At 39.8% G+C, this 22,351-nt stretch overlaps 1 protein-coding gene across 1 annotated transcript in view; it reads right to left on the minus strand.

The window, feature by feature from the left end:
• LOC310990926 (netrin receptor UNC5C-like) overlaps positions 1-22,351 on the minus strand; it is a 192,034-nt gene that overhangs the window by 37,141 nt on the left and 132,542 nt on the right. Inside the window, exon 5 of the mRNA XM_083978488.1 lies at positions 2,551-2,731. Coding sequence (XP_083834614.1) covers positions 2,551-2,731 — 181 coding nt within the window. The remainder of the gene's footprint in view (positions 1-2,550; positions 2,732-22,351) is intronic.

A 22,351-nucleotide genomic window follows, 5' to 3' on the forward strand; every position in this document is an offset into this window, starting at 1 on the left:
CTGAGTTTGCTAGGCTATAAAGAAACTATTCAAATTAATAATTGGTGTTAGTTAGATCGACGTGGGTGTGTGAATGATAGCCAAAATATTAGAGGTGTGAAGTCAGTAGGTGGCCCCTATATCAAATTCTGCTTAGGGCCCCAGGGCTTGGTCTGCTCGGGGACCTGTTGAAGCTTTCAGCCAGCTAGCCAGGTTAGCAAAATGACTCAGTTATGTTGCTGATGTTAACAGTCTCATGCTCTCCAATGAAAATACAAAGGTTAACTCACACTAGCATTTAGGAACAGTGACACATTACTCATCATGTGAGGACTCAAATGTTGAAAGTGTGTAATTAATTAGCTTCTACAACTGTACTAAGCTACAGAGGTACCTCAGGTTGTAGATGCTAACGGTGTTAGCAGTGTCTTCGCTCAGCACAGCCAGGAGCCTGACACAGTTGATTTGCAGGTGAAGGTGGCAAAAATTATTGGCCCTCAGAGACACGGCCCTCACTCCGCCAAGCTCCGCCCTCTCGTCCAAATATGGTTTCTTCTGGCTCCAAAAAAGATCAAGATGATGGCATCATAACTTGATGACGTCCCCTCATTTGAATATTGCAGGAGTGCTCAGTGGTAGACTAGTTGGAGGACTTGTCTTCTCATAGTCTGCTGCTCCAAAGCAATTGATCACTGGTTCCACTCCCGGCCAAGGCAACCCTTACCCGAATATCATTTTGTCTCTCTCATGGCTTTCCTGTCACTCCACACTGTCCTATCAAATAAAGGCATGAAATGCCAACAAAAAAGAAATAAAAAATTCTGGTATATGTGGTTAAAGGAAATATATGGAAGAGCATTAGGGCCAACAACAGGGTTTTTTTTTTTTTTAAGATTCTGAGATAAAGACTCAAAGTCAGAATTTCTGAGTTACTGTAAAAACTCATTATTTCTGAGATAAAATGTCAGAATTTCTGAGTTTAAAACTCAGAATTCAAACTCAGAAATTCTGACTTTTATTCTCAGAAATTCTGAGTTTTTATCTCAGTAATTCTGAGTTTTTATCTCAGTAATTCTGAGTTTTTAACTCAGAAATTCTGAATCTTAAAAAAAAAAAAATCTCTGTTGTTGGCCCTAATACTCTTCCATAGAAAGAAAAGTCTCTAGAAATATATACATCTTGCCTCTTTCTTTACACTTTTTTTCACTCCCTCGTTTGTGTGTCCCACTTCCTTGCACTTTGTCTTATTTACAGTAAACTTGACTCTTATATTATCATTTTGTGTTACTGATGTTTTTCAGGAAGAAAAAATGGCAGCGTGGAGCAGATAAGGAGGAGGTCAGATAAGCAAGACAGAGAGAAATCAGGTAAAAAAAAAGTTAGAAGTCAAAAGGACACCCGGAGAGAGAGTTGACATCTGTAGAGGCGTAGAAAGCTGAAATTCCTCTGCTGCCTCTCGACAGCTCTGTCTCAGCCCAGTGGACAATGCCCACACATCTTTCCCAATTAGAAATGAGTCATCATAGAGAAAGTATCCAGTAAAATCAGACACAGTCACTTTTTTTCATACATTTTTCTACTCTTATTCTTTTCTTCTCCTCTGCCTCTCCTTTCTCCTCACCTGTCTCCATTCCATCTATGACTGCAACATTTTTTCCCGTCATGTTCCTCTGTTTTTTCCGCTACTATTTCACCTTGTCAACAGTGTCAGCCGGGCCCTTGTGGAGCCGAGAAGATTGAACCACAGATTGAACAATCTATTTCTGTAAGGATACATCAGTGTCAAACCACTCCATCTCTTGCTGTCTGTATAGAACACGCACACATGCACAGTTATTTTTGATTGAAACACTCCTCCTAGTGAATAGAGTCAGTCTTATATTTCAGAGGAACACTGTGTGTGTTTTCTTATACATTGTTTCTCCTCAAAATGTTTCCCATCCTCTCATGTCAGGCTGGCATTTGGTAAAATGGGGGGAAAAAAAGGAGAGTGAGACATATGAAGCATTTTCCTCCTCTCAATGAGCTTTTCCTTCTTAGTTTTTGGTAAAAACAGCACAAGAGGAGCTTTGCCTGAAAAACAAACTAACACCATTCAGAATGGCTCTCTTCAAAGTAATTTTTTGTTGTTGTTTTTCACAGCTGTTATCATGCCATATGCTGCACAACTCATTTAGTGATGGGACTCTTGGATGAAAGCGCACACATTTGGGAAGCCCAAGTGTTCTAATTTAAAACTGAGGGCGTGATTGGTGTATTTTAATTGGGTGAGGTTAAGGGTGAGGTGGGAATATCAGGCCAATCACAAAGAGAATGTGTTGGCATGGCAGTAGAGCTAATTTCATGTGGCAGATGGGTGCTGGCTTGGCTGATCAGAGACATTGTTGGGTAGCTGCAGTTAGCATTTAAAAAAGGAGTCAGATCAGTAAAAACTAGACACAAAATATGTCACATACACTTATAAAAAACCTGAATCAGAACAATTACAACTTTTACTGACAGGATATTTAGTTATGCGCGGTTTCATTCATACACACAAAGGCCCACACAAGCATGAGCACACAAACTTACCATAGACGATAACGGTGGCTGTGGTGCTTCGTCTTTTGGCCACTATGTTTTTAGCCACACATGTGTAGTTGGCGGTGTCAGACAGACGCGCCTGTTTGATGATCAGGTTGTGGTCGATGGTAATGTAAAAGTTTCTGTCTTCTGCTGGGTCAATTATCTCTTCGTTCTTCAACCACTCCACCTGGAAGACAAGGAATAGGGAAAACAAGGTCAGTGTAAAGATTTCAATATACATACAGGATATGCAAAGAGAAAAGTATATATACAGTATATATATATTTTTTTTAAAGCTAAAAAGGGGTCACAACAGTGATGGTGGCTTTGGCATGACATATTTGAAAGATGCTACTGTAGAGTTTTCTGTGGTCAGTGCTCTAAATATTACTGACATTAGACACAACATTGAATTTTGGTGCCAGACTACTCGCCTTCAAACAAATCTCAATTCCTAACTAAATTGGTGGCCAGCTGTGTGCTAGCAGGGGTTGTTTAGTGTTTTTACAACTGATCCAGCTTGAATGTAATGGTGGGGGGATAAAAATGTTTTTTTTTGTTTTGGTCCATTTCAGAGAGTAAAATAAGAAAGACTCAAGTTTTGATAATGTTTTTTTTCAACCATTTCAAATGACAATACAATGAAAGATTAGATGTAAGTACTTTACATGTTGTAGGAATCTTGTTTTTCTATGGTTTCCCACAGAAGAGCTTTGAGGAAATGTCACATGTAAGTAACCATTAATCTCTTGTCAAAATCATTCTAATATCTAGTATATCTCTGAGATTACAGATTGCAAATTTACAAGTGAATAAAAGTACTGTAGCCTACTTTATGGGTTGGATGTAATGATAATAACTGTACTCAGCAAGATGTTTATGCAACAAGTCACAGAAATCATACAGTTGTAATTTTAAAGGCTCTCATCTACAGTAGACCCTTCACAGAATGGACCCCTGGGGTGGCAGCGTAGAAAAGGAAAATATCCCAAACATGTGCTTTCACAAGATACTCTGGGTGAAGGGTAGAACAGCTGGAAACTGCCCAATTTATGAGCCTAATCACATTTCCTGAGTGCTGTATTTACTGGTCCAAACCCTCATAAATTCAGCCTGTCCAAGCTTTATGGCAGTCACATAAATGTCTGAGCCGCGTTGTTTAATTCACGTTGTTTAATTTCCTCCTCCCTTCGCATTAGGAAATGGAAATCTCAGATGCAGAAAAGAGCAAATATGGTGTTATTCTTCAGTTTACTGCATGCTATGGCTCGGCTGTCGTTCCTCGCTTGCAATTATTCTACCTGCCTCTCTCTCTGATCTATAAAGATTCTGTAGAGCATCTTAGTCATGGGGCTCACTGTACTGTAGCCCTGAATTTTCAATCTTAAGTGAGACGCTGTGTGACCTTTCAGTTTCTATTACAAAGTAAAGGTTATACTAGAGGGAAAAAGCAATGACAAACGAACAAACAAAAACATAGAACATGTACAACACAAATGGTCAGGCAAGGAGTTTATCCTTGTAGTGTACTTGTACTGTAGACTGGGCCCTTTCTCATGAACAAAAACCAATGCAATGTGTTATCCTGAGAAAGAAAACAAAATTGATCTCTCTCTATTTATTCATGTCCAAGCTGGAGAAATAAGCTGCCTCACAGAGAACAATGAAAAAACCTAGACTGAAATACCAACTTTGAATAGAGTTGAAATAAAATAAAATTTTGTCGCACCCAGATCAGACTGCATGAACCCAGTTTAGATAAAGTGAAGATACTCAGGTAAAGTTTCTCTTGAGCAAACCTATTTTTATTTTAAAATCACCTGTATGCCCTCATTAAATTTCACATAACTGTAAAGTGAATCTAAGCGCAATAATTGTTGCATTAGTATACCAAAGTAAACTTACATATTGCAGCAGTAATTAAACAAAATGTCAATGTCTCTGTTTTGCAGTCTGAAAAAAAACAGGTGTTTTATTGGTTTATTATTTATAAATTACTTATTTAGCGCAAATATGTTCAGTTAACTTGATTGTCTTGGCATTTCGTTTATATTAAATTCAACTGATTTAAGCTTCTTTACTCTTCTGAAAGATCTGAAGACATTAAGAGTAATTGTGCAAAATGAGGGTTGTTACACCTGAGGTGTGAATGAAGTTGACCACAATCTCTTCACATCAGTCACTGAACACTGGTTTTCATTATTTTTTGAAGCATATTCTCATCAATCTTAACCCTGATTAGACTTTAAAATTTTTTTAAAGCAGCATACTAAAATATCCAAACAGCTCAGGGAATGTAGAATATTAGAGGGTGAAAGATAAAACAAGTTAAACAGGAAAAGAGTGCTGAAAAATCGAAGTGGCATTTCACTTCAAGCTACTTTATAAATCCTGAGGGAATGCAAGCATGAGTGCATTCAACTGCAGCTACAATAAAACAGGAGATGTGCATGTGAACATCTATTGCTTCAGTGTGTTGAAAGTTAGAAGGGTTATAAAGACAGTTTGCAATAAAAGATCAGAAAAAAATCTGAAGTGATGATAAGACCAGAAATGTAGATATTTTTTGCAAGTGCTTCAGATTAAAAATATTCAAGATGAAGAAAAACAGGAGAGAGGAACAGACTAGTAGCTGTTTACTTTGATGCAACCCGAGCTTCTCTCAAAAATCGCACACACACACACACACACACACACACACACACACACACACACACACACACACACACACACACACGATCTTATCGTCTCAGGGACCTAATTGTCCTAACCATTCAATGCTTTATATTCAACCATTGACTTCCCTTCTTCGTTTTTTCCTTCCTTCAAACACTATTTACTTTTTTCAGTCCACAACAGCAATGAGGACAAACATGTCTTCTTTCTTTGGAGAGTAATCTGAATTCCATTTCCAATTAACCTGGGGGAGCTTCTGCCTTATAACTTGCTTACTCTGACAATTTCTACAGCTGCTGTTAAAACAAGCTGCATACATTACAGCAAATATTTGTTATTTGCCACTGGAATCAGGCTAAATGTCTTTTTGTCCAATGGCACATAATATCAGCAAAAGCAACAATTTAGCAAATGATTGTTATGTCATCCAAAGAACAAATCAAAAGTCCAACTGATGGGAACTAATGGCCTTTGATGAGAATTGACTTACATTTTAGGGATTACGTATTGACGTAATCAGTTTTTAAATCAGTCAGTTCATGAATCAGTCTTGCTTGCATAGCAGGCCGAGTGACTGTCGCACAAGAACATTTCCAGTATAATAACACTGATAGAGAGAGACCTTTATAGGCAGACAGCTTATTAATATTAGTTGTGAGCTCTTGTGCGATGATGCACAGAAAATAGCTGCAGACTTTGATGGTGACTGAGGGGTGACGCATGTGATACTGATGTGTGCTCCGCTGAGCTCAGACAAAGAGACCACATGTGGTGGCTATACTACCACTGCCACCGCATCATTAGCCACAGCTGGTGTAAGTGTGTAATTGTGTGTGTGTGTCTATGTGTGTGTGAATGGCAGGGGGTGGCTGATTGGATCAAGCCGACCCCATGGGAGAGTGTGTATTTGTTATTTTACCTCTCGGCCCCACCACATCACCTGTTTCATTCACATTACACACACACCACCAGACAAACACATGCAAAGACACACACACACACACACACACACACACACACACACACACACACACACACACACACACACACACACACACACACACACACACACACACACACACACACACACACACACACACACACACACACACACACACACACACACACACACACACACAGAGAGAGAGACAGAGACAGAGACAGAGACAGAGAAACACACCCATAACCCCTTGGTTTAGTGTCATGGTGTAGATATGAAATAACTGTAATGTCAATATATTATACATTCCCATGTGAACATACTTACAGTGGATCCCTCTCTCTCTCTATTACACACACCACACTCAGACTCACATGTGAACAAACATGCTTGCCCTCTATTTCAACTGTAACAGCCTTTTTTAAAAAGGTTCAAGAAGAGTCCATCCGTTGTTTTTTTCTTTAGACAAAGAAATCGAGTGCTTTTCCCTTCAAAGAGACAAGGCTTGTGTCTGATCCATTTCACACTCACTTTGTTCATGTTTTCTTTCTGCTTGACACAACGACTGAGACATTAATTTGGCTGCAGGTGTATTTAAAACCTTGCGCTCCTGAATGTTGGATAAAAGCTGATTTGTATCTCCTCTGCACTCTTCATAAGGTGCTTGCCTGTAGTGTGTGGATACTGCAATGTACATGGGTATATGTACTATGCACTGTTAGTAGCGTGGAGGGATTTAATTCAAAATGTGTGAATACTTCGAAATGCTCTCTTCGTCACAACTTAAGGACAAATGTCCCATCTCACGCTGTGCAATATCACGGCAGGAGAAAAGCGTAATGTATTGAGATATGCATCTTTCTTTGGCAGTGGAACAAAGGCTTGGTCGCATGCTGTGCAAGATAAAAGTAGGCCAAGAAACAGAGATATATACTCCTTTTTGTTGCACTGGAGAGCGCCACAAAATGTTTTGAAACGCAAAGCTTTGCCGTATATCTGCTACTGAGAACAGGAACATCATAAACAGTCACACTGTGTCACAAAGAGAAACGCAGTATAAATCTTGCAAAAGCAAAACAAATGGCAGACCACAGAGCAAGAAGTAAGATAACAAAGCAAAGAATATCTATGACAAATGCTAAAATATGACATGCTTTGTAGAGCCACTACAAAGAGTCTCATATGGGAGTCGATAACGACACAGATATACAGGCTCTATGGATGGAAACTGCCACTAAATCACAACATTAATTTTTCAAAGTAGCAGCAGGCACAAACACACAGACACACAATAAGAATATGACAAAACGCAAAACCGACGAGCGACAATAAAATCTGAGTCTGCAATCAAAGACATACAGGGAAATCAAGCTGTACGGCACTGTGTGTGTGTGTGTGTGTGTGTGTGTGTGTGTGTGTGTGTGTGTGTGTGTGTGTGTGTGTGTGTGTGTGTGTGTGTGTGTGTGTGTGTGTGTGTGTGTGTGTGTGTGTGTGTGTGTGTGTGTGTGCCTGTGAGTCACTCAAGTGTTAATATGTTCATCACTGAGGATTATCCCCTTGATTAGCTATATTATCTGGATCCATATAAGACCACGGATGAGTGGGTTAAAGAGCTCTCATAGTGATTACTCTACCTTTGTGTAGGCGGGGACTGACTGTGCATCATGTGGCCTTCCATGTTTAAATACCCCACCATCACCGTCACCGCCACCACCACTGCACTGCCACCAACAACGCCAACACCCGCTTCTGCAAAGCTTTGTCACTTCAATTCAGAGTGAGGTGTTGGACATCAGAGTAGAGAGACCGTGAAGGGACAATCAATACAGACAAGTACAGAGAGGTAAAGCAAGTGAAGCTCTCTTTCATGTGAAATAACCAGGGGGCCTTCGCAGTTCAAATTTGATATTCATTTTAAGCTATGATGCAATCAGTTTTATTTTTAATGTTACAAATTAATTTAGCAACTCTTTCTCTGGTCCATCCTTAGGAATTAGCCTGAAGAGGAAACACTGACTCATACAGTACTGTACAACTGAAAAAGATTTTTCTTCTGTATTTTAATAACCCTGTCTTTGAGAATTTACCTTCATATTTTCAGGGTAAATTTCTGGCTGTAACTTTAGGCAACGAAAGCACTTTGCTTCATATTTGGGTAATACTGTGTGATTTTGATTAATGAGGCAAAAACACGTTGTCTTCGGTTAATATTTGATATTTTGACCTTTTCAATAAGCAACAAAGAACAATCATTCTGCTATTATGCTGCTCTGGTTTTAAATCAAAGTTTGACTTTAAATTTGCTAAAACCAGATCTTATTAAGTTTTGGATTGCACTTTGTGTCTAAACCTTTTTTTAAGCCCAACACTAATGTTGTAAAGATTCTTCACTGGAGCTGCCCTGCCCTGAGCGCGTTGTCTATATGACAACTATGATATTTACTCTTTTTTTCTAATGCTTCTTCCAGCCAATGCAGGTCACCTTGATACATTGTTGACATTCTGCAAGAACTATGGTTGCCCGTAACGTCCTTAAGCTGGTTCACAGAGATGTTTCCATGTATCTTTCGGAGAAACATAAATCCAGTATAAACACTATCCCACTGTCTCACCCAATCATAGCATGCTTCTGTACACACACGCCCTGCCCTCTCTACCAGCGCACACACACACACACACACACACACACACACACACACACACACACACACACACACACACACACACACACACACACACACACACACACACACATGCATACACCACAGCCAGATGTGCCACACTCATTATTATTGGCTCTGACTGGCATCTAGAGACCCATCACTGTAATTGGCATGCTTGTTTCCATTATCAAGCACTCACACATGCACGTATGCTCACATACAGTAGACATAAAGAGAGCCCCCCCGCACAGGAACAAACACATACACACACCCACAAAATGAAACCAATGCCAAGCCAGTTCTCAGGAGCCCGGTGAGTCCAGTCACCACTAAATAAACCAAGAGAGAAACACACAAGAAAGGAGAGAAGGATGACATTAAAGGAGAGGGAGATGGAGAGAGAGAGAGAGGTGGAGGCAGACATGAGAGAAAGAAGAGGACGACAAAGAGGTGGAAGGAATAGAGGAATTAGGAAAAAGACAATAGTCAGGTGACAGTGAGCAGGAGAAAACATATTAACAGACATGGTCACAGAAAGTGAGGGAGAAGGCAGAGAAAAAGAATGAGGGATGAGTGTTGGCAGAGCAGACCATCTATCTTTCTCTTGTGCTGCCATCAGTTTTCTTGGCACAGACCCAGACAATTGGCTATAACTGTCTCTGTGTGTTTATCAGACAATAATACCACCAGATGCCACACACACCTACCTACACACACACACACACACACACACACACACACACACACACACATACACCTCACCCACCTCCTGATGTGTAGCTAAGTAGAATAATAATCAAGCTATTCATTAGTGCAGTAACAAAGGCCATTACTGGCTAATCAACAATCTTCAAACTCAATCGAGGAAAGCTAATAGAAATTTAATCCAACACCGCGCACGAATATGGTGAAGATTATGTGTGTGTGTGATTGTGTGTGCGCGCGTTGATATTAGACAAAACAATTAGCTCATTGTGATAAGATGAACAAAAAGGACTTTGTTGTTTCAGACTATTATTACAGGAGAGTAATCATCATGGACAAAAATAAATAAATAAATAAAATGAAAATACACGGCCTCAAATTACCTCCCTCAGCATCAAATAAACACGGCACTTAAACTGAAGTCTGTGTTTAAACGTGTCAAATGAAACAAGTTTAGGAAAACAGGAAGTGTCCCTTTAGTCTTCATTCATGGTGGTCACCGTGGTGGTGGTGGGGAATAGAGTGGCAGATCATGGGACTGCATGAAAGTGGTAGAAGCTAATACATTCCCACTGCAAAAAGTGTGCCCAGGTCCACATGTTTTATTTGTTGTTGTTGTTGTTGTTGTTGTTGTTGTTGTTGTTGTTGTTGTTATTTTTTAAATATCACTATCGGCATAAAATAAAATAAAATCAAAGTTTGTTGAGGTTCAAAAAGCTTTTGATTTTATAATCCAGTCATTAGGTATTGAAAAACTCATCAGCAGCTCTCAAATGTCCACAGAGTGTTATAATTAACATTTATGGATATCTTGGTGTGTTTTGATATATCTATATCTATTTCATATTTCAATCTTAAAAGATATATCTAAAATATATCTTCTATATCTCTAAAAGAGATACTTCTTTCCCACATTGCCCTTACAGAAAAACCACATGAACTTCACATGTGATTCACATTAAACATGTTACCACATGTGGAAAATGGTTTCACATGGGAATTCACATGTGATTCACATACAATTGGGCCAAAACCACATGTTTATAATGCACAAATAATGAAACCCATGTGCAAAACACACATGTGATTTTTTTGTGAAGTTCATGTGGTTTTTCTGTAGGGGTGGGCCTAGAGCTTGTATATGCTAGAAATCTCAATATTTAAACACAAACATATAAACTATATACATGTATTCATCTCCTCTGCAGCGTGATAAAAAATGTACTTCAAAGCCTGATGACATTCATATTACATCCAGAATGAAAGAATGTGGCAGCTTGTCACATCAGATTTGTTGAGTACCATTAAGATACGTTTCTGTCTGTACAGTAATAGGAACTTCACTGTCTCATTCAGATCCTACTAAGACTAGAATATTATTTAATTTGACAGTGTTCATACGGCACACAGGTCTATTCTCCTCACACATCTGTGTTTACATTAGAGCCTCATATTGCACATTACTAAGTGCACTCACAGACTGTTGTATATGTATGTTTTCTGCCATTGATACTTGAAAACTGTTTTTTGCACGCATGAAAGTAGTAACCACTGGTTTGGAAAAGGAGATTTTGTTTTTGTGTGTGTGTTTGTGTGTGTGTGCATTCTCCTCCACACTGCCATGACTCTTCTTTTGTTCACTTCACTTCTAGGCAGCTCCATACCTGCCAATTTGTAGCTTTCTAACAAATACGAACTGCTACACTTTGGTGCCAACAAAACCTCTGGACTAATTGTTCTCTCACTTTCACTGTTTCTACAGTAACACACTTTCCTTTTTTCTGCACATGTCATCATATGTCAGTTGAAACAAACAAAATCCATTTCCATTTGTTTTTAGTCATTGCTTTTTATACTTTTTACTTGTTACCATCTATAGGATACAAACACAGACATACCATCTACTCTTTTTCCCCCAACTCGTGTTGTCGACTTCAAACATACTAGTTCCAGCTGTGTTATCTCTGAGGAGGTCCCCTCAGACGTTTAAGGACTGAGCATGGGTATTAAACCAACAGGGATAAACACTCTCCATTTAAGTTGCTATCAAACAACTTAAAAACATGCTTTAGAAATATGATAAATAAGAAAACAAGAGATGCATTAGTTGTAGCCCTACATTCAAAATATAGTGTCAATGTCCATGCAGCAGTTAACAATAATCTTGCCAGTGAATTATTTTTATTGTGTGAAGTGTGATTTTCAGTCACCCACAATCTATCAGTGCCATTTCACATCCCTGTCCTAATTGGCCATATGTGCTGGTGTTTCTGTCCGCATCCTCACTCCACTTGGGAGGTGATTAGGACGATCCTGCTGCCCACTGCCACTGTGGGGAATTTACTACGGCCAGCAACACCACTACAATACAATACGTGTCAGGACTGGGCAGACTGGGCAGATTGCGCAGGTTACAATAAGGTCACTGTGCATGTGTGTGCAGGATGTATGTGGATGTGGACGTGTGTGTGTGTGTAGATCTCAGTGCTTCCGTGCCTTTGCCAACATGGGATTTCAGAGGCTCTGACAGCTTAATTAACTAGATCCAGGCAAGTGACATAAAGACCCAATTAACCACAGTGACATAACTGGGTCGCCATCGACAATCATCCCACACTGATGTTCTAAAAAGACACCTTTGATGAAAAGCAGTTTGGAGTTAAAGTTGTTTCTTTTAGCTGTTTGAGAGCTGTTGGTGTGTTTATCTTTTCAGAAATCAATGAACACATTTAATGCAATTTCTACACTGGAAACACAAAACACATACATAACAGCCATTGATTCCTAAGACAATTAACGAAGACTGGTTGCTGCCAAACTCACTTACTTTTGAGGCTACTCTGAAGATTATAATATACCTCCTACCTGATAGAAGTTGTTGGTGATTTATTTTGACAGAGGAATAGTTCGTAAAGTAAATAAAAAATCGTGTTTTTAAATACTGCAACCTAATTTTTTTTGCACTGACCTGTCATTTTGAGCACAAATTAGAATAAAAAGCAAAAAAAAGTACCCAGTAGCACATCTTAATATTACAATGTGAGAAAGAGAAATATACAATGAACAATCTACAGTAGCGAACTGTGAGAAATTAAAAATAAATAAATAAAAAAGAATGAAATGTGAGAGTAGGAGCAGGAATCCTCTATGGTCCTATGCAGAACTAGGTCTGAGTGTATGATCGTAAAAGAGTCGTACCACTAGGAATTAAAATGTAGTTGGGCATTGAGGAAGAGGCACATATATACAGCAAGGAAAGAATCCCCAATGTGTAGCGGAGTGTGAGGAATAGCAGTGCGCTCTCCAAGGTGTCCCTCACAGACAGAACTGGGGCACAAGAGGACACCCAATTGGACTGGGACAGGCCTACAGAGGCCTATTTATAACCCACTCCACTGCACCTTGGTACACTTCCACTGAATGATATATGGCATGTACACACAGTATGATACATCAGTTTTTATTTTGCATACTTGTGATTGGTGGATGTGACTGTAAAAAAAAACGGTCTTAGCATTATATCATGAGGCAGCCATTGTTGTGAAAAATTCAGCAAGTGTGATTTTCAAGAACAAAATTAAGTACAGCTTGTCTCTGTAAACTAAAATAAAGTTATAATGAATGTTTCCCCCTTTGCAATGTAAGCTTTATAAATGATAGAAAGTAGAGGACAAAAGAAGCAAAGAGAGAAAAAGTTGAAGCAGGTGAAATCAAGGAGAGGAGAGGCGAGGAGAGGAGAGGAGAGGAGAGGAGAGGAGAGGAGAGGAGAGGAGAGGAGAGGAGAGGAGAGGAGAGGAGAGGACAGGTAAAGGAGAGCCAAAACAAGGAAGTTGCTCAGCAGTAAAAGAGGTCACAGATGTGCTGAACAGAAAGCCTGCATTGGCTTCTCTCGGGTGCAAACACACACACACACACACACACACACACACACACACACACACACACACACACACACACACACACACACTCGCACACACTCGCACACACTCTCTCTCTCTCTCTCACACACACCGTTACCTTTGAGATTTAACACAGGTGCAGATGCTTCACCGTGATCTATTAGACTCCCCCTCTCATGTCAACATTCAAGAGTGGAGAGAGACTGAGAGAGGGAAAGATGGATGTGGAACACTCTCAAGAGAGGGTTGGATAGAGAAAAGGTATTTCCAAGGCAACAGTAAAGAAGTGAGAGGCGGATAGGAGAAGGATAGAGAGGTAGGGAAGCAGTGATTATGGTGGAGGAGGACGAGGAACCAGGCAGGCAAAGAAGCAGATATCTGTTGGTGATCCATTAAAGCTAACCCGACAATGTCAACAAATGGGGGAGAGGAGGCACGAGAGGAAGGAAGAGGGAGAAAGAGAGAGAGGGAGAGAGATGGAAAGAAAAGGGCAAATGAAAAGGTAATGAGGAGGTAAGGGAGACAGAGGGAGAGACAGCGATTTGGAATTTCCATACTATGTCAATAATTAGGGGAAGAAAGATGGAGGGGGGGCTGGAAAGAGTGAGGTGCTGAATGCAGAGAAAAGCGAGGGAAGAGACTAGATGGGGAAGATATACCGAGGTAATCCATTAGCCGCAACACTTGGGAAAACAAGAGAATGAAAGTAAAAGTAATGTTAGGAATGCAGAGGAGGGAGAAGAGGGGAAATAAAATTAACAAAGGACAGGAGGAAGTCGGTGAGGGAAATATTTTATCTCACAATCTTAGTGTCAAAACACGAGGAGTGTGTGTGTGTGTGTGTGTGTGTGTGTGTGTGTGTGTGTGTGTGTGTGTGTGTGTGTGTGTGTGTGTAACTCCAGATACTGTTACCTTTCCCAGACAAGGCAGAACAAGGCATTATACTGTACATAGACAGCAGACTGTGGAGGATTGCCCCTTAGAGAAACTTAGCAAATGTACGGATCAAAAGATCAGTGAGTAAATGTGTAGTCTCTGGGTTAAGAAATGTGTTCTCATGGTTTAAGCCACGTTCTTGCATTCATATTCTGTGCCCTCAGATTTGTAAACTGTGCCCTTGGATCCATGAATTGGTTCGTAAATGCACAGTGAACCATCCCTTTGTACAGTGACAGGCAGATGGACAGAAGGACAGACAGAGCTCTTTTTTTGATTTATATGAAGATGGAGCAGGTGGTTGGTGAGTAAATGGGAAAAAGATCCGTGCCAAATGTGAAGGAACCAGAGAAAGGAGCCACATGACTGGAAGTGGAGGTCGAAAATACATATAGGAAGGCCTAGAGAATGGCAGAGACATCCCTTCATAAAGAGTACTAATACTGGATCTCCTTGAGCCCCAATAACTTCAGCTACATCCTGACAGATAGTTCAATAACATTATATTGCCAGGTGAAAAATGCAACACAGCCAGCAAGCAGGCTGCTTGGCAAAATAATTGACACAGATAAACACAGCGAGGAATGATGATTTATATTTAAGGCAAGTGCACCCAGCTTGGACCTAAAACTCTTAAGCTCACTTTGATTTTTAAATATATTGAGTTTCAATATGTCACGACAGTCCAACATGTGTTACAGTGAAAACAAACCCCCCCAAAAAGTTACTCTAACAAAATCCAGGTGACACTTAACCACGTACTTCTATTATGTTCTTAAGTTTCATCTCTACCTAACTCTTTAACGTCATGTACTGTAAATAACTAATGGGCTGTGTCTTTAACAAAACAGGACATTGCAGATTACTGAGATGCAAAAGGGTTGTTAATGTTATTAAGGTCAAGCTTTGGAGTGGGAATTGGGGAACACTGAGACAACATGGTGAAAGGAAGGTAGATGAGTTGGCACCGTGAGATCGAGGAATAAGGCTTTTCCCCAACTGTGGGACTATAGTGATCTCACTATGTAAGATTTTCATCAGGGAGCAGTCAGTGAAATATGAAAACACACTGACAGCAAAATTAAATTATGTTTCTCCGTACAGCCCAAACTATACATAAAGGTCAGTCTCTACTAAATTTGAGAGCCAAAAATGCAGGAAATAAGAATAAACCAAACTGAGTAAACAGAAAATCACTCAGACTTAGAGCTGCAACGGTGAGAATGTATGCGGGCTGTGATAGCAGCAGTGGTGGCTGAGAGGAGGGGCGGGGGAGAGAGATTACAGAGATGACAGTTTTGGGTGAGAGTGTTAGGGGACGGAAAGCTGAAATGAGACCCTGGGCTCAAATCATTAGAGTTAGAAGCAAGACGAAAAACATCCAAATCCACTCAACAGCTCAGACACGTCGGGGGAACATTTCCCCAAACAGACGCTGACCCAGTAACAGCTGGAAACAGAATCAACACCTCAAATATCACAGAGGAAAAGTTCAAAAGGGAAACACTTTCTGCTAGTGATAGAGGACCTGGATGTGAGTGAAATGAAAAGATTAAAATGGTTCTCCTCTGTCTAATATAGTATGCTGCACTTTTTGTTGCTGTTTAATCTGCAGACCTCGAATGTCACATGGCAATATTTGCTCTGGAGGTATTTCACAGCACAGATACACACTTCATGCGCGTGAGATAAAATCTGGTGACACTGATGCAAGCTGTCAGATTATGCAAACACAGACAACTGTCAAATGGTTGATGTATTAAAGCAGAATGCATAGCTATTGATATTTCTTGGCAGATGCTCAGATTCTAATTCATATTCTCAGCAATTATTTGAATGCACAAAAAAGCGGACCATCTCATATGGTATCTAATTAACTGCACTGCAATTTTAAAATACTGAGACAATTTTGGCGATTATACAACTCCCACACCCCTAATAAAAATTATTGAGTATCCTTAAGTCTTTAAAAGCAGTGTGTTGCCTGACTGACTTTCCCAGTGTGCTGTGAGCCAGTGTTGAAATGATTGACAGGTTGTTAAATTATAGAACAGCCCCGTGCATGGTTACGGGTCAGTGCGGTGAAAGTGTTGAAGCCCTCTGTATCTTTGTCTCTGTTGCTTTCTTTATTTCTCTGGACAGTGATGTATTTTGCCTTTCCTGCTGAACCCTCCAGTTCACTAAGTACTTTAACATCACTAATGGCAACAACAGAAGACGGGGAGAGGAGGAGGGATAGAAAGGTGAAAAAAATGAGAGAGAAAGAAGCAAAGCGGCAGAGACAAAGGAGAGGAAATAAAGGCAAAAGTAACAGTGGGGATAAAGCAAAAGCAATGGACTAGTGTGCAAAAGAAACCACAGGACACAGACTACTATAGAGAATTGAAGTGTTTTAGCATTATGACCTGAAAACAACTGTGATGTCTGACTCATACATAACTGAATGCTTTTCTGGCAGGTTGCACCATCTGCCTTCATTTTTCTCTATGCAGACATTTATTGTGTATACTGTAATTACAGTAAACAATTCCTAATTTTTTGAGGTTATGCACATGACCCCAAGTAAATGGATTTAATATTAATTGAATCAGAGGTGGCAGCACAATAGGAAAAATGAAATGTGTATGTGAATGCATGCATATGTATCTACTGTGAATATAACCTCTTAGGGGGAGGCTATCACAGCGCTATTTTATGACACTTTGTGTATGTGTGCAGGTATTTATACGTATATTTATGTGTGTGTGTGTGTGTGTGTGTGTGTGTGTGTGTGTGTGTGTGTGTGTGTGTGTGTGTGTGTGTGTGTGTGTGTGTGTGTGTGTGTGTGTGTGTGTGTGTGTGTGTGTGTGTGTGTGTGTGTGTCAAAACTGATTCACTCCACAGTGTAGGAGTGCTGATGACACTCCATAATCATTAAAGCATGAAGAGGCTCAGAGCTGATTGGGGGCATGCTAATCCTTTTTAATTGACTCTCCAGCTCTCCAGTGTTATTAAAACCACCCAATAACAAAATCAGCTTTGCTTTATTAGCTGGGTCAGCTGAACTATTGGAGACCTCCCTGTTTGTTGGCGTATCATTTTGTTGAAGAATGTACTGTGTACAGTAGTAGGGGAGCACTTTAACCGAACAACACAAGATAAATACAGAAAACAGAAAGAGGCAGTAGGTGCACATCTGCTGGAAAGTTTTTTTTATTGTTATAATAAACATCAGCCCTTTTGAATAGCATTCAGATTGTGAAATTCCACAGTACATGATTTATGTCCAATGCCAAATTTCAGTGCAAATGCAGGAGATTTTAGTACAGAGGTTGCTGTGATGAATGGGTGTGCTGCACAGTCGACTTTTACATGAGAAGTCTGAGGTAATTTCTCTTCCCAGTTAAACAATAAATGATATTAAAAAAAATAGTATATACACGTTTTCCTAATTCTTATCTAAGTTGTTTGTTGGAAATTTTCAATGGAAATCAGATTACTGCAAAGTTTGAATGTATGTTAAGAAATTTAGATGATATGTAACTATATGAAGCTTAATGCAGTCAGAAATTGAATTATGACAAAATGATAATTCAGCACTGGCAAATATGACATTTTTGACAGCAAGATTTTGTTTAGTTGTGTATCAAACTGCAGCAGTGATTTTACAGTTTAACAGACAGCACACCATCATGATCAGCATATTCTCTCTTTATGGTTGCCCACAGAACTACAGGCGCATCTTTATCTCTAAAGTGCTATGCTTTGGCCTCTGCCAGGTCACACTTAAGTAGCCTATACAGCCAACAGCCATGGAAAGAATTATGCTTCTGAAATCAGCAAAGCATCGATAGCACCGAGTGCTTCTTGGCACAGTGTTTGATAAGCTAATGTTTCAATACAATTCCAGAGTGTAAGCAGTACTGTGGTTAATACAACTCAGCAGAAAGAAACACATTTATATTTGATTTTATATCACCAAACACATCTTATATAGTGTTAAATGGAGGCCTGCATTGTACTGTAGAAATAATGAGTTTTACAGTCAGACAGCAGAGGGTCAGATATAATCTATTATCTGCTCCACAAAGATGACACAATCATCATCTGATAATTCTCTGTTATCAACATGGTCACATTTATATATATAAAAAAATTAATTGCATTGACAATGACCTCCTTTAGTAACTCACTGAAGACTACTTAACTGAATAGTGATGTAAGTGAAAAGCAATTAATTGGTAGCAATTATTCCAAGCCCTGGCTTATTAAACTTTTTCGGTCTTGGTCCCAAATGAGGAATTTAATGTCCCAATTGCTGTATTAGTTAAGAATATAAAATTAAATGACAACTCTTGCCAATGGTAGGACTGAGAACAGCTTCAAGATGCTAAATTGTTTCATTGATGAGTTTTTAATATGTTCTTTGTATTATTATAACTGTATAGAACTGATATTTCTTGTAGATGTTCCCAACTCGTGTGCACAACATTTTGTGATCCAGAAAGACTTACAAGGTCTAACAACGTATAAAAGTTGACGGAACAGAGCAGAGTTTTGTTGTTTGACACTGTCACACCCTGCGTCAAAACACTGTGTCCATTCATCCATGACAACACTGTCAGGACTGCCGAGGGCAGCGCGGGTAGCTGCCTGACAATGCAGTACACTCTACACTGTCATGTCACCATCAATCCACAGCTTTGTCTCAGAGCTGTGTCAAGAAAGACAGGGGGCGTGAATAAGACTGAGAGGCAGTGATATAGCGACAGAAAGAGCAAAAAAAGAAAAGAAAGAAAAAGAGAGACAAGAGTCAACAGAGGGAAGTGAAAAAATTAACAAGACAGAAATGGAGACAGAAAATGAGCAAAAACAGTGAGCAAATGGGTATTAGGCTGAGAAAATGAACAGAGTTGGGGTCAGCATTTCAACACTAGCACATTCGGTCCTCTTTCCTTGTCTGCCAGGAAGACATTAGAAAAGACTAATTGCAAAGGCAGACTATCCTGGCTTTACCAGTCTTTGAATAGGTAATGAGAGGGGAGAGAGGAGGCACTCCTAATTTAGGAGGTGTGGAGAGAAACACCTTCATTATCCCCTTCCCTCATACTTCTTATTCAAGCACCCACTCAACCCCTCTCCATACTGCACCCAAAGAACAAAGCCCTGGTTTCAAAAAGACTGAAACCTCAGACCACAGAGAACTAAAACTACATATGATCACTGGCCTGCAGCTTCCTGTCCTCTCTGAGGAGGGTTGGAAATAATACGAGTTGAGTCATCAGTTAAGAAACAAAACACAGGGCAACTATGTGTAATTAGATGCTTCTCTCTTTAAATTTTGATTGATAGTTTCCTTAAATGGCCTGGTGATGGTTCGATGTACTGTAAGTGCTGACAGTTACAGTCAGTGTGAGTGCTGAAATAGCTCCTCTTGTGTGAGAAAGCCAAAATCAGGGTGTAGTGTTTTCATTAAAAAAAAAAAAAAAAAAAAAAAACACAGTTCCAGATATAATTTGCAAACATTGCAATGCACTCTGAAATCAGCATTATACACGAGAGAATGAAGAAAGGTAGAGAGAGGGAGGGAAAGTGAAAAAAAAATGTTTAGTGCAAATATTTTGCTAAGAAAATACATTTGAGTCTCTCAGTCTAGACAGAAGCAGTGATTTGAACCGAATGGTACTGAACAGATACACTGATTTTTATGACTGTATAAAGACACACACACACAGAGGTCAACTGAATAAAATAGTGAGAAAATCTGATAGCTGCTGCTGAGGTTCTACAATGGAAAATTCACATTTCGGATTCAGTTCTGCACAGTCTGCTGGCTTTGGAGAGGGATCTGACCAATGCCTGAATTTACTGACATGGCTTATCACTGGATGAACAGCCTCCCAAGGTTCCTAAAATCACAGCTTACACTGGATGTATATATTTTTTCTCCCTCTCGTTGTATGTGTATGTAAGTGTGACACTATCTTTCTTAAAAAAAAAAAAATACAAAGTGGTTATAAAAGACAGCGCTGCTATCCAGTACAAGACGTGAATGACTCAAAGGAGATAAAGCATACTGTATGTGTGTTTGTGTGTGTCCATCCATGCGTCTGTGCACATACATCATTAGATAATGATCATAATCCCTCTCTACGTGCAACCACAATACATTTACAACCAAATCAACACAAAAGCTGCTCCTCCTCATCTGTCCCATTTGTAAATTACTCCGCAGTAGATAGACCATCGCAACAGCATTTTAATAATCTTAACACCATTTCAATAATTCACCTAGGCAGTAGGAATAAAAAAGAGATTGCTGACTAATCTGTGGATTACGGTGATGATTTCTGACAGAGGTTGAGGATAAAGGTAAAATGTGATGGGAGATGAGCCGTGGGGCTTACTATCCTAGCTCAAAGAGGATTAAGGTAAGGATCTATTGGGGAAGCAGCATTACATAAATTGTTTTGTGACAGACACACACACACACACACACACACACACACACACACACACACACACACACATAAACATACTCACACAGGTACACACACTATATACACATGTGTTTCTCTGAGGAAGGGCCGGGATGAGAATAGCTTTAATCCTTCTGGTGCTGTGGTCACAACATTTTGTAAAGCTAAGGAAAGATTGCATGCTTTATTTGACATTACGCATTCTTTCTATGGACCTTTTCTATTCTATCCACACATTGATTCAATTCTTTTTATTCAGATATTCACACACTCAAATGCATAATGTCTACAAGCTTTGTAAGCTATTTATTTTTATTGATAAAAGATGTTTTCGGCTAGACAGAAACATATTTGCTGTACAATGAGCTCCTGAGAAACTAAAGGATTTCAACTTTAATTCACACTGTCGACCTCACTGTCCATTTAAGGCTCAACGTTATAACCTCCAGACAGATTCTGCCGGTAAACGTCATCATATGACACATTAACAACAGTGACTGCAGGGACTGAAATGTGTGTGTGTGTGTGTGTGTGTGTGTGTACAGTACAGTATACTGTATGAGTGCGAGAGTGAGGTTGCTGTTAGCGTTTTGGCCACACCAAATCACTGATTCCTTCTGACAGAAAAGTCTGCGATGATTTGCATCACACACCAAGACACACCCATACACACATACACACACACACCAGTCATTACACAAATGCAAATGTCTAGACTTATTCCATTCTGGTTAACATAGAAAAGTAATTTACAAAAACAACATATTTGGTCACTAAAGGAGAGGTTAGCGTGTGGTTGCGTGGTTCAGTGGATGTGTGTGTGAGAAGAGAGAGAAAGAGAAAAAGAGAGAGAGAGAGGGAGAGGGAGGGAGAGAGAGAGAGAGGGAGAGAGAGAGAGAGAGAGAGAGAGAGAGAGAGGTGAGACTGCCTCCTGGGCCACAAAAACACACATTTGCGCACCATGTATGTAAGCATGTATGATCTGCCTGAGGGGGAACATCTCTTTTAACTGCTGCAGTTGGTCAACAGCAACCTTGGAACTGGCAGCTGGATGTGTATCTTGCTCAAGGACACTTAAACAGGCCAAATGTCAGAAAATGCTGTCTGATATGAAGCTCGGAGCTTGAATTTAAATTGAAGGCCGATTCCCCTATTGCACGTAGCAATGAAATATTATAGTGTTAATTTATTGTGATGTAAACATCAAATCAGTTTAGAAAACTGCAGGTCTGATGTTACTTATCATTTATCTTCTGAAGTGAAAGACTTCACTCAGACAGATAATATATAGGCTTATCATAAGCCATTATCCCAGTGAATAACTTGCACTAATTTAGGGTGTGGATTGAGTGGTTAAGAATGTGACAGGAACTTGACCAGGCTCCAGACACATATCCAGTTACTGTCTGACTTTGTGCATGTTTGTGTGTGTATGTGTGTGTGTGTGTGTTAGGGGTAGACACGTGGAGGGCCTGTCACCACACACTGATGTGTTTATTTCACTGCAGCTGGGCTAATCACTCACACACA

Source organism: Trachurus trachurus (genome assembly GCF_905171665.1).
Source record: "Trachurus trachurus genome assembly, chromosome: 9".
Lineage (NCBI taxonomy): Eukaryota > Metazoa > Chordata > Actinopteri > Carangiformes > Carangidae > Trachurus > Trachurus trachurus.